General features: G+C 45.9%; 1 protein-coding gene across 5 annotated transcripts in view; it reads right to left on the reverse strand.

Annotated features, from left to right (window-relative positions):
* Window positions 1–13,891, reverse strand: part of NOS1 (nitric oxide synthase 1) — a 164,798-nt gene that overhangs the window by 19,764 nt on the left and 131,143 nt on the right. For all 5 annotated transcript variants that reach the window (XM_090062055.1, XM_090062059.1, XM_090062056.1 and 2 more), the window contains 7 exons: window positions 9,720–9,864; window positions 8,820–8,924; window positions 7,810–7,868; window positions 4,204–4,320; window positions 3,255–3,429; window positions 1,860–1,998; window positions 210–288 (listed from right to left, as the gene is read on the reverse strand). In XM_090062055.1, the coding sequence (XP_089918181.1) occupies window positions 210–288; window positions 1,860–1,998; window positions 3,255–3,429; window positions 4,204–4,320; window positions 7,810–7,868; window positions 8,820–8,924; window positions 9,720–9,864 (819 nt within the window). The remainder of the gene's footprint in view (window positions 1–209; window positions 289–1,859; window positions 1,999–3,254; window positions 3,430–4,203; window positions 4,321–7,809; window positions 7,869–8,819; window positions 8,925–9,719; window positions 9,865–13,891) is intronic.

Below are 13,891 nucleotides of genomic sequence, written 5' to 3' on the forward strand. Positions count from 1 at the left end.
GAGGACTGGCATTAATAAGCATGCTCCACCATACTAGAATAGTTTTTAACCAAGGTCACACTTTGGGCCCAACTTGGTGGTTTGATACTGGAATGCTGTAGATTATAGTACGTGTGTGCATAAGTGTACCCTGGATGTGGCATATATACATGTGAGTGAGGTACTGATATTTTATCTCTTGCATGCTGAGGGAAGACTACAACTCCTACCTGGATTTGGGACTCTGCAGATTCTGGCGTGTTAGAAGCCGGGCTGCATAGACTCGCTTTTTATGAATACTGTACAGACCTGTGGAAAAGAAGATGCAATAAAAGAAAAAAGCCGAGCATGGGAGGACAGCTGTTTCAGTGTCTCCAGAGTGTTTTGCCCACCACCGCAGTGTTTATTTAGCACCTCAGAACCAGGAGTGGAGGTTGTTGGCATGTCCTCCGAGGGGGAGTTAATAGCTATCTAGACTCAGCCTATGAGAAATAAGCCCCACCCATTCAAGTTTGCAAACTGTTTGCACGTGTTATTTGGCACAGCCATGAGCACATGCCCAGCACTATACTTTAGCGCTTTGATCAGGAGAGCCTCAACATGGTGCTAGGGCACATGATTGGGGTTGCATTGGGTCATCTACTTGGCAAATCTGAACTCAGGTGGGTATGAGTGAGCAGGGCTGGTTTCTTGGGGATGTACTTGGTTTCACTCAGGAATCTGTGTAGACATGCACCAAGAGATTTAGGGCTTGCAATCCATGTGTGCTACACCTGGGAAATGAGGTCATGAAACCATCCCAGGAAGGCCCCATCCCACCCCTCTTGAGCTCTCTACCTCTGGCATACTTGTGAGAAGTAATGGAGGCTTCACTGCCACACCTCCAGGTGTGGTGTGTACAGAGTGGGAGCAGGGGAGTGGGACATGCTTCTTGGTGCCGCTCTCAAGACTGTTGTGAAAGCAATAAAGACAGGAAAGATCCAAACACTGGCTGTGCTTCCCATCTATTAACAGGTTGGTAAACAGGATTATTTAGAGATGGCTCTCACCATCACAGGACATGTGCTTGTTCATACTCACAGGCACACCCCTGTCACCCTTCTTTTACCACTGGTGTGGAATAGCTGGCAGCTAAGCATCTGAATTTAGGAAGAGCCAAGTCAGTACCACATATATGAGCTAGTAGAACTACATTTTAGTGGGTCAGTCCTACTATTTCAAAGCCACAGGAAGCAGGGATTTTAACAGGTGAGACAGAGCAGTCCTGGATTCCCTTAGTCCACTTGCTCTCAGCAATAATCACACCTGCTTTAGAGAATGGGGTCAAGATAAAGAAGCTCAGATGCAGACCTGTCCTCATAAGTTGTTTCCCAGGCACAGTCACTACCTGTCCCTAGTCTGAAAGTCCTGTGGTTGCCCTTGATAGTGCCTCAGGTTGAATAATGAGATTAACAGGGAAAGAATGAGACAAAATTAGATGCAACCTTATGGAGCTGTCCTCCCTGGCCACTGGGGTCCAGGTTGGGGCTCTTTGGAGTTGAGCAGAACGCAGGGTGATTAAGAAGGGTTCCCTATGCAGGGATGGGGTTTGACCACATGTCAAGAAAATGGGGGAAAAGGTAGCAGGAAGGAAGGACTAGATGTGAGACAACATGAGGAAAGGAATGGAAGGAGTTGGGAGATGGGGAAAGAAAAAGGATGAGTCAGAGGGAGAGCAAGATATGGATGAGAGAATTAAACACCCAGAAGGCACAGAATTTGTCCAGAACAACCTTCAGACTGGATCCATACAAGCTTGTCAGTCCCCAGGAGTTTTCCATCTTTCTCAGATACCACCCCATATTCAAAGCCCCGGTGACCAGGTGATGAAGCACCTGTACCTTGTGTGAGCTCAGGGGCCTCAGCCACGTAGGTCAGACGGAACTTGCTCCTCTTCCAGCTGCGGTCATTGCTGATAAGGGAGTTGTTGGCCTTCTCAATGTTCACGTCGTCTCCCACACAGAACACATCACACGCTGCCTGCAACACACACAAAGCTTTCAGGGACCTCCTCAACTCAGTCTGACTTCCAGGAAAGACCCACTCAGTTTCTCAGCCTAATCCTACCATGTGCTATCACCCATTTTTAGCTAATGTCCCTCCCACTCATGTGTACATGGAAAGGGGGATAGGACAGTGATGCTCAGAACCAGGCACAAGGCAGGGAGGCACATCCCATGAGTCTATTTTCTCCTTGCTGCATGGACACATCTACCATTAGTATTATTGCTGATGCACATCAATAAGGAACATACCCTAAAATGCCCCCTCACCATGATACAGAAGAGGCCAAGCCAGATCCTTGGATCTGATTACTCCTAGGGCCTAGCATGGCTTAAATTTAAGAGATCCTAAATGATCCCTTCTTGTCATCATCAGCCAAGCCAAAAACTTGGTTCTAATCATCCCAGTTTTTAAAGTGTCTATATTCCAAGCCCAGGCCCACAGCATTGCCATTTCTCAGGGTTTCATTATAAGTCCACAGATAGCTGATGTTTTTCTTAAAAGCCAAGTTCCTCAGTTTCTAGCCTTTGTGATGCAGAAGAAGCTTAAAAATATGAACATAACCAGAACTAGAAGGCAAGCAAACAGACTCAACATATACTCTTCTCTTTTGTCCAGTCTCCAATACACTTTGGTCCAATTTGTGACTTTTGAATGATGGAGGTTGACAGTACTGGTTCACCTACATATTGGTAAATGGCTCTTATATTTCCAAGTTAGCTACACTAAAACCCAGGATCCAAATGCCCCAAATATCAGGCTATATGAGATCCAAATCCAATGCTACAGCCCATCTTTTCCTAGAATGCACTTCAAGGCCAATTTTAAAGACAAGACAGCCCTCCAAGAAGGCTTTGATTATGCCAAACTGTGCTCTAGGTTTCTTGCTGGGCTGCTCCTTCCTGCTGGGCTGATCCTAAGCCACCTGAATCAGGCCAGCTATATCACAGACCCTTGCTTGGTCCTCCAGCAGATTTTTGACTAACAGGAGCTGAAGACCTGCTGGAGGCTGGCCTTCAATCCTTGGCTGTGCTATGAGTTTGTCACCAACTGCAGAGATAGGGTGAAGATGTGGACTTCAACCCTGCCTAACAGCCTGGGTCCTGTGGGTGCTTGGGCCTCATTAAGGCCCAGCTCTAAACAGTAGATTTACATAAGCAAAGACTCATAACTTCCAATATTCTTGTCCCACCCTCCTCTAAGCTGCCCAAGGGACAAAGGAAGCAGACTACCTTGAAGACCTTTTTGGCCCAGGTCCTGAAAGACTCCTCCTGGCCACAAAGCTCATCTCCCTCTCCCATCCGGAGGATCCGCTCCCCTCCTAGCTCCTCCAAAAGGGTGTCCACAGCACGAGCGAAGGCGCAGAAGTGGGGGTAAGCCCGCGACCCCAGGCCAAACACAGAGAATCTGCACACAGATGAGAGCCATGGCTACAACAGGCTGAAGCAGGGCAAGAAAGCAGAGGAAACACTGCCTCCCTGGAGAGACAAGACTTGTGCCTGCATAGCCATCAGGAATAATCACTTCCCAGCCTGGGGTCCAGTAGTGGAAAAGAAGCACTGCAATTAGGCAACAGTCTTCTAAGCATTCCCCAAACTACATCACTGGAATTCAGCATCCCCTCAACTGAAGCCCTTTCAGAGCCCAAATTACCTCATTGGCTCTGGGCTGCATGGGCCATCTCTATGCTACAGGGCCATCGCCATGCTGTGTGAAGATAGTGGTGACACAGGTGGGTTGGCCCTCACGGAGAGTGGTGAAAATCGGTCAGCAAGAAGCCAGGCCAGTAAGGGATGCAGATATCTGAACTAGGGCTGACAAGCCTGGGAGACAGTAAAAAGCCACAGGGACTGTTGTGCAATATTGTATAGCTATTCTCCTAAAGGTCTAGGAAGTGACAAAGTACTGACCAGGTGAGTCAGGGCAAGCCAGTAAATATAATAAAGACTCTGAGCCAGGTTAGGCCAGTGAGTCTGTGGTTACCTATACAATAAACATTTGCTTTATCTTTTGCTTTAACTTTTGCTAGGGTGAATGGCCCTTAGCAGCAGCTACTTGTCATGTCCCTCATCTCCGTCCCTGGCAGAGATGGCAGGAAATGCTGATTTTTACAGTCAGGCTGAACTCCATCGTTTGGAGGGGCAGGACACCGGTGCCTCCCTCCCTCACCATCCTGCTCACCTGACATTAGCCAGAGGCCCCGTGCTCTCAAAGTTGTCCCTGGCATCAGGCCCATCACTTGAAGATTTCCGCACATCCGAGGAAGATGAGACACTGTTAAAACGGACCTTGTAGCTCCTGTGAAGAGTAACCATGAGCATTAGAGTAGTAGCATGGGCCACAACTCCAGAAGTTGGATGGGTAGACAGGAGCTGGGAACTGGGCTACAGAACACATTAAACAAGGCCTGAGTTCATGCTTCTCCAGGGGATGTTGCTACTAATGCCAAGCACAGACCAGCTGTGCACTCCCTTCTCTGAAGCAGTTATGACCCTCCAGTAAGTACGTGTTATATTCCCCCTGCTCTGCCCTATACACAGAAGACATGAGACTTTTAAAGCCCTCAGCCACCTATGCTAGCTCAAGCTGCCTGGACTCCTATGTTCAGCTCTGGACATTGCCAGTTCAGTTCCCCACGTATCAGCCATGATGGTGAACATCACAATAGCATTAGCTGTGGGGAGGGGAAGGCAAAGCCTTGAGCGTAGGCCATGACAGAGAAGGGCAGCATGCAGGGGCTTTAAGCCACCTGGCTTTCAAGATTTCCTGTCTTCCATGACTTGTTCAGGGCTGAACAGGGCTTTTAGAGAATTTCCATTTCCCAACGAGAAGAAAAGATCCCTTTTAGTTATAAGACCCATATTAGAAACATGGGAAGTGGGGTGGGGGGGAGGGAGGGGAAGCTGACATCAGCAAGATTGTTTCTGAATTGAACCTTCTTCAGAAATTGCCCTACACAAAAGTTTCTATATATACTGTGACGGTAATAAAGGAGTGGCGTCTGAATGAATCACCAGCCCAGCCGCAGCTAGTATTACATAAGGGAAGGGAAGCCTGTGTGCAAAGTAGCTGTCAGGACCATGGTGGTGCCTGGTTTTCCCTTCTCTGTTCTTCACTGCTCCTAGTTACCACAAGCCTCTCCTCTTAACTTATTCCCCTTTGCCACTTTCTTTTACTTGCCTCTGCCCTGTCTTCCACCCTAGTCCCCCTTAATCCAACTAGCTGTTCGGAAAATCCCACTCTGTATCTATCTGCATCTTTATGGGTCTAAATCACTTTTCTAAATAGGGCTGGGGTGCTTTTTTAAAACATTAACCTTATTCTAAGAGGTATTTGCCCCAATTCTCTGACCAAAAACACTACAGGGAAATCTTCAACTCTGCTATCTCACTACTCCAAGGTGTAGCCTTTGAGATAGTTTTAAAATCACCATTGTTGTAGTATATGCATAGATACACAGCAACCTCCTAAAAATTACCCTGGCCAAAACACTCTTTTTCCTTTGTAGCTAGTGTCCTCTGTTTGAAGGGTGCCCACCTAATACATAACCATTGCAGTAAAACTTTTGCAACCTACATTTCAGAGCCTAAGTATTTAGGCAGCTAGGCAAGGGACTTGATTTTCAGAGGTGCTGAGAGCTCTTGAAGTTCCTGGTGAAATTAATGTATTCTGGGGAAATTGGGAGCTGTCAAGATCTTTGAAAAAACAGGTTGCTTGTGTATGTTGGTAGGTTTATCAAAGATGACTGCCACAGTAGGCATTTTAACTTTATTCCTTTCACTTAAATCTGATTACCTAATCCCTGAGGCCACCTTGGAAAACCCCATCTTTAGCGTCTAGCATTAGACAGTCAAGTCTAAAACCTAGCAAGAACACAAGTGCTTTTTATGTTACCTGGGTTACAGCAGAAAAGACAATGTAGTGTGGCAAGGAGTGTCCTGTCCCGAAAAGGTGCTGCCATCAGGACCAGACAAGTCTCTGCTAAATGCAAAGCTCATAGCAGGCCATGGAGCAGAGGGGCACTGTCAGATACCACATCCTGGTTAGTCAGGCCCTTAAAGATTGCAGCTAGCATCTTTGATTACACTCAGAAGTGACTGGTAGTTGTTGGTGTTGAGCTCAGATGTTCATGATGTTCATGATTGAAAGTACTCACCCTACCCAGGGAAGAGTCAACTCAACTACAAGTTCATTTCTGGACACTCCTTGGCACAGCAGGGATGTGACAGATGACATGGGGGAGGGCCAAATAAACAACACTGTAATGCTTTTCAGATTCCTCCCTGTGGGTGGCCTATTGTCCTGTTTCATCAGCTGTCCCCATTAAGAAAAGAGGCCATTAAGAACATAATGGGTATTCAGATTGCAAGCCCTGCGGGGACCAGTCATATTACTTATCTGCACAGCACGTAGGTCACTTTGGGGCTGCTGCCTAACTAATAACAACAATACAATCAGCATGCAAGGAATTAGTACCACACTGAAGGGAAATGTTAATCACAACACTTCAGTCTTACTGAACATCATTCCTTACCTTGTGTAGGAAAGGCCAGATCTAAGACTTTCTACCTCTTTAACATCTGATTAAATACCACTTTATCACTGGCCAAGTGCTAATTCTATCCTGATTAAGGAACAGCCATTACCACTTGCCATTATCATTATGTTAACTCAAGAGACTTCAGAGTGCAGCTAACGTCCCAATTAAGTAGAACTGCTTTACTTAATAGCTAAAATAATAATAAGCTATAAAGGCCATAAACGATTAACACTTTGCCATTCTTTAGTAATACCTCATGCCACAATGCACTTGACAAATCTCTTGGAGAGGTTAAGTAACTTGCCCAAGTCTCAACTTACTTCAATAGCAGAGTCAATGGCAGAGCCCAGGAACCCTGACCTCCAAGTCTCCTGCTCTAACCACCAGGTTCCACTTGCTTACAGGTCACAGCTTCTTGGCTGGCTGTAACTTTACCACAGCAGTTACAGTCCCTAGAAGTATTTTTGCCAGAGGCATAACAATGCAGCTGGGTGCCTGGGGCAGCTGCCACACACAAGGGAAGGCATGATTTCTGGTTGCTGCTACTGCTGCCACTGGCCTGATTGTGCAGCCATTTTTTCCATCTCTGCAGCTGCCCTGGTCACCAAGCCCTAGTTACACTACTGATTTTTGCACAGCCATGCAATAAACTGAGTCCAAACCCCACAGTATCTCCAGAACTTTTAGTGCACTTACAGCCACAGCACTGCTAACTCTCACCGTTTAGTTGCACATCTCACTACAATGGGTGTAGCCCCCATTCTTGGAGCCATAAGATTTTATGAACTTTGCATTTTTTCTGTTTTAATACATTTCTAACCCTCACAGTCACAAAGAAAAGCATAAGAATTAATTCTAAAATCTAAAACATAGGAGGTAAACAAGAATAACCCCCACATCTATTTATTTAAGGAATTATTCATAATTTTTTAATGCTGGAGGCGGCAATGTTGGGGGCATCACTGCTTATATAAATGCCTTAACCTTTAACAGTGAGAGAGACAGAGACAGAGAAGTCAGTTTTACTTGCTATCTCAGCCTGTTGGGGGAAGGTGAGAGGGAGCTAGTGCTACCTGGTACATTGTACTACCAGCCTGAAGTCAAGTGAGTTCATTCCTGGCAATGAACTTTCAGCCTATCTTTTGAAGCTAGTAAACCAAAGTGAGGATGTGGTCCCTGGACAACTCAGGGAAGGGCCATTCCAGCTGCTGGGGGTGTGATGTGGGACTCTTGTCTGAGGTTCTTACTTCCTCTCTTCCAGGTTGGAGTTGGGGTTCCTCATTTCCATCAGTGCACAGCCAAATTTCTAGAGGTAAAAAGCATAGTTGTTGCATCAGTTCTGCATGCTGTTATCTAGGAAACAAAACACAATGACATGTCTGCATGACTGCTCTAACCTGTGCCCAGTGTCCCCATGGGCTTTCCCCAATGACTGCAGGGTTGTTCCACTGCCCTGAGCAGGGGAACCAAGTTCTTCTCTTTGACTGCATTGGTTTGTGAGCTCCTTGGACAGCCAATACAGGACCAAATATATTGGTAGAGTTCAGTAAATAGATTAATATCTCACCTCACAGCCACCCCAGAGGACAGCTATCTCTTTTGACAGACAGGGAAATGAAGGCAATTTAATATCTCACAGCATGTCTGAGGAAGATATGGCACTAAAATTCAGGCATCATGGTGCTCACACAGAGTATTTGACCACTGGATCCTACTTCATCTCCATAATTGGAGAGTGAAATGGCTGGGTTTAGAAGTGGGTGCTGCTTTCTGCTTTTCACCATGATTACTCTGTGCATTACACTCAGGCATCTAATTAAGCAGTGGTCTCCAACCTTTTTAAGTAGGAGATCACTTTTGGCATTTAAAAGCAACCCAAGATCTACTGTGCACTGCCACCCCCACCCAGCAGGTAAGTCTGTGGGGAGGCAAGGAGGAGGCAGATTGAGGCAGAGGGAGAAAAAATTATTTGGGGGTGCGCCTCCCCAGCAGGCAAGTCCCACCTGACCAGGGCCCCACTCAACTTACCCCTGCTCCTGCCTTTGCAGCACTGTCCCTCACTGCAGGGGCCTCAATCTAGCCCCCGTCCCTTCCCTCCCCCATGGACTGACCTGCTGGGCGGGGGCACGCATGTGCCATGCAGGCACTCAGCCCTCCACCCCAGCCTTGGATTGACTCCAAGAAGCTCCAAGATCTACCGGTGGATCAAGATCCAATGGTTGGTGACCACTGTAATAAACCCAGTGGCCTATCCTACCTCCCCATTCTCGGGTGGGTCTCCATTGCCGAATGTACTGGTGACCACCAGGACAAGGGTTTCATGCTCCAGGTGGACTATGTCATACTCATCCATCGACATCACCTGAGATAGAGAGACATGCTTGTAAAAAGACCCTGATGTGGGGAGACTCATTGCCATTTGGTCCAACTGAGCTTTTACATCTAGTCATCCAAATCTCTTCAATAAATTCAGTAGTTATGCAGAAAATGGGGATTGCAGTCAAGTTTATTGGTACTCCAGGCACAAGGACACAAGCCTTACTGGAACAAGCAAAAGATCTGCTGTCTGTGACACCCTAAAAAATTAATGGAGTGAAATGGGTGACATTAGGCAAAACGGGGCCAAAATTCCTCTTCAAAAGTGCAGCTTGGAAGGCAGCTGTGTTCCCATGCGGGCCTTTTCTTAACAACTACTAAGATGCATCCTGTGAAGTACTGAGGACCTTCAACTGTTGAGAAAGTTGATGGGACCAAGAGTGTCCAACAACCTGTTGCATTGGTTCCTCCATAAGGCACACAGTTATATGCACATCCCATGTGGGCAGCAGCATAATGTGGGGCCAGTGAGCAGAGCACCAGTCCCAGGCACCAATTTAATGGGGGTACCAAAATAGAGAGTCCACGCCACAGCAGCAGCAGCCCCATGTTGCTGCTGTTGCAGCAGGCAGCAAGACAAGTAGACTTTGCACTGCTGCTGTACCAGCAATAACTGGGGTGGGCAGACCATGCACAGCAGTGGACAAAATTCCCAGAGCAGTCCCTGGAGCCTGCCCACCCCCCTCTTCACCCTTCTGCCCCCAGTCTCCAGCAGGATTTGCTCAGGGCACAAACCCTGCTAGTTATGCCTGTGCTTGTAGGCTGAGAACTGGTGCCCTACCTTGGCATCAAAAGCATGCTTGAAGATTTCACATAAGGTTTTTGCATAGACCTGAGATTTCCCTGTTTCTGTAGCATACAAGATGGTTGCTTTGACCCTTTTGGCCATTGCCTGGCCCATCAGCTTGGCAGAGAACTTCACGGCTCTGGGAAACAAAAGGAAACCTGGGTGAGATACTAACAGGAGAAGACCAGTCTGCAATTCTGCATACAAACTGTTCCCTCCTCCATTACTGTTCCAGGTTACAAGCAGGGCTGTGGACTCACAGGGCAGTTATTTTATAGTACCAGTACAGGGGGAAATATGAAACCCCATTAAAAGCAGCCACTGCTCCAGGTAAGGAGAAAACACAGCCTGATTAGAAGGGCAGTCTGCTACACTCTGTGCTGGTGTAAATGATTGCACATTTATTTCTTTTAAGCTTTCCTCAGAGGCACTGGATTTTGGCTTTAGCCAAGGCATGGGATTTCAACTGGGGCATGCCAGCACTTCTGCTGGGACTTACAGTTGGAAGTTTCTGGCTAGAGGATCTTGCCCTTCTGTTCAGGGTCAGACTGATTGCCAATTTGTGGTCAGGAAGGAATTTTACTTTCTAGTCAAACTGGTATTGACTGCGGGGGCTGGGGGGAGAGGGGGTTGCCTTCCTCTTTAGCAGGAGGCATGGCAGAGACCTGGGATCTCTTGAACGTATTTAACAAACTTTTATAGTAGCAGGCCATTGGCTGCTGTGGTTCTCCTACTTTACATGTGGTAGGTTCAGGTGTTATATCTTGTGTTGTGTCAGGGATGACGGTAGTTGTATTAAGAGGTTAGACTATAGGATTTGTATAGGATGGTTTGGAAAGGGATGATCCTGCCTCAGGCAGAGGGTTGGATTAGATGACCCATGGAGATCCCTTCCAGCCTTACTCCTCTATGATTCTGTGGTTTACACCAGTGGCAAATGGGCTCTTTCTGCCTTCTGAAATACACCCAAGTAATGCTGACTTTAAAGAAAGCCAGCCAACTCTCTCTCCTAGGATCTCCAGGGGATATTTTATTTTGTGTCCTCTCCCATGCTTAGCTTCTGAGAAACAAGATCATTTTCGTTGTTTCTGATAACATGGAAAACCAGTGGGCTTTTGTTTGTAACAAGAAAAGCACACTTCCTTGTTTATGCACAAGAATAGTCCAGGCTATTCCAGGAACAGTGTTTATTATTAACTTAAAATAACCTGCATTTGTACGTCAACTGCTAAGGCAGTTTTTCACTGGTATGCTCTAGTTGTGGAAGCACATAAGCATGCATCTTAAAATGGGAGAGTGGAAAGGGGTTATCAACTTCTGTGGGCTAACTGCCACTTTTACCCTGTGGCACATGGAGCCTAATTTACTGTAGGCTTAGTCCATATTGAAAAAGGGCAAGGTTACCACAATTTAAGCTTCTACTTACCTTGGGATAAGAGTGCACACAGGGACAGTTACACAAAGTAGCTGATGTACTGTGAAGCCCTGTCCCCTTTTGCCCTATGGTCACTTGCTTGTTTGTTCACACTCTGTTTGTGTCATCTTGGGAAGAAAACACTGGATTGTAGGAGTGAAAAACTTGGAGCATAAAGTCTATCATTGACTAACTTCTTCTTCAGCTGCAGGATCACAAATGCAATGCTGTGCATGGTGGCTTGGTATTGTAGGCTCCTTCATATGACAGTTACTCACACTGCCAACTATGTTGTTTTCCTACGTCTCCTTTTCTTCTTTGTAAATAGGTAAATAAAATGGGCAGGTCAGAGTTGGGGTCCTGATTTCCCCCATGCTTCTTCAGTTGGTAATATATTATGCGAGTCAACACAAAGAGTACAAGGCCTCTTCTGTAGACCCTATATAAATAATGGCAGCCTGATTTAATTTGATGACTAAGCGGTGCATTTAAGACACCTTTTCAAGGAAGTTTCCCGCAGCTTGTAATTGAATGCAAGAAGTTGGGTACATGTTAGCCCAGCTTCCATTGAGGTTGCATGGTACTGTGAAAGGGAAGTCCAGGATTCCTACAGTCGCAGATACACTAGAACCAGCTCCCAGCAGAGGCACACCAACAAGAATTTATCAGGAAAGCCCAATCTCCCCTGTGGTTGCGAGTGAAGGGTGTCCACTAGCAAAAGGTGCTCTGGTTTCAGGCAGGGAGGAGATTCCCTAAGACAAAACAATCACCTGGAATCAGGGTAGGGGAAGGGAAAAACCTGAACTGGATTTCTATACCATCTACAACGTGGCCTCAGGATCTAGTTGGGGGTGGTCCTGCTTTGAGCAGGGGGTTGGACTAGATGACCTCCTGAGATCCCTTCTAACCCTGATTGGCTATCATTCTATGATACTTATCCCAAAGGCGTAGCATCTCCCAACCAGAGTAGAATCCTCAAGGCAGCTCCTCACAATCAGGTTCATTATAATTTCTACTTGCTTCTATTTTTTAAAAGTTCTGAAATCACCTTTTTGTGTCAGTTTCACCTATGTGCTGTCACATTCCACTGTCCTCAGGACCCGGCTGATTTTAGTAAAAGCCTATATCTGGACCCTCTGGTTCCTTCAGTAGCAGTCTGAAGTATCTGTACAGCCTCTAAATAATCACAAAACTAAGCCGACCCAATCAGGAATGCTTTGCTCTTTCAGCATCATTGATCCGGGAGCTGGCAAAAAGCAGATTAGCTCAGATCCAGGCAGAATTAACAGTGAATTAAAAAAAAAAAAATTAAAGCCACCTATACACTAGGGAACAATGGTGGGGATTTTTTTAGCGTACTTGACAGGTTCACATTTTTATAAAGCCATTTATCAATTACATACACACATACACAAAGCAGCTATAATTAACATCTATTGTTTTTCCTCCAAACTCAATAGCTCAATTAATCTTTCTGAATCTTCTACCTCCCCCAGGTTCCAGCTAAAACCCGGGCACCAAAAGCATATTCAAGCTAAGTTATTTGATAGACACACCATGGAAAGGAACTTAGTGGAGGTGATGGTCAACAGAGAATGAAAACAAAGTTATAGCAGTATGTTGTACAGAGATAAGGCTGCAGTAGCAGCAGCTGTAGTCAGGTAGTCTCAGTGACACAACATGCATGTCACAGACCAATATATCCTTTAGAATTCTTCATTTGATCTCAAATTGTTTTGCCAAGGAGGTCCCTATAATTATCTCCATTTTACAGAAAATAACATGGAGGCAGAGAGGTTAAGAGACTTGGCCAGTGTCACCCATCTGGCCAGAGAATCCGTGTTTCCTAAGACTCATTCCAGTGTTCTGCCTGCCAGGACCTAGGTGAATGATCCATAGAAAATAACCCCACTAGTAAATGAAAGAAATATGGATACAGGTTTTCGCTCACTGATGCCAACAGTAACAGGGAGTGTTTGTATTGGAGAGTCCTGGGAATTTGTTCTTTGTCATAAGGATGAGGAAGAACAAGTGGACGTTCTAATCTCAGAAAACAGAGGTACCAAAACAAAAATACTGCCATGTCATTGGAAAGTGTTCTAATTTTTGGGAAGAAACTAAGTATTAACATTTGTTATTTTACACCCTGCCCTCTCATTTTAGTGCTCTGATAGGAAGCCCTATACACCTCACACTTCTCCCAGAGCCTTGTCAGTGCCAGGTAAGACAAGGTGGCAAAACAAAAGGGCCTTCAGAAGACAACAGGGAATTCAAGAGGGTACAGGGATCCTGGTTTTCTCTGTTTAAAAATCACAACTTCTCTGATAAAAATAACAAATTCTCTGATTTTAAACCCCCCAAATCCATGTTTTTCCATGATTAGAATGAAATGCCACTATATATATATGTATCAGTTGACCACAATCTTTTATTGATACATTTACTATTTTAAAGCAATTTGGAAGCCTGCCAATGCCTCAATCACTGTAATAAAATAAGTTTTAAATACCTATAAATTTTAGTGTTTGATTTTGGGGGGTTTTTTTATCATGGAAAAACACCTCTCCCTGCTTCCATCACTCACCAGGTTGCAGGTCCGGCTGCGGCTGCCCACCACTGCTTTGTGGAGCTGAGCAGCCCTGATATGCTGATGCCCTGCCCATACCATTGCTCCTCACTCCTGACCCACAGCTCCCTGGGCCCTGCTGATCCCCCTCACTCCACACCCACAGTCTTCCCGCCCAGCCCTGCC

Source organism: Crocodylus siamensis, chromosome 9 (assembly GCF_052110815.1).
Source record: "Crocodylus siamensis isolate JL-2025a chromosome 9, ASM5211081v1, whole genome shotgun sequence".
Taxonomy (NCBI): Eukaryota; Metazoa; Chordata; order Crocodylia; family Crocodylidae; genus Crocodylus; species Crocodylus siamensis.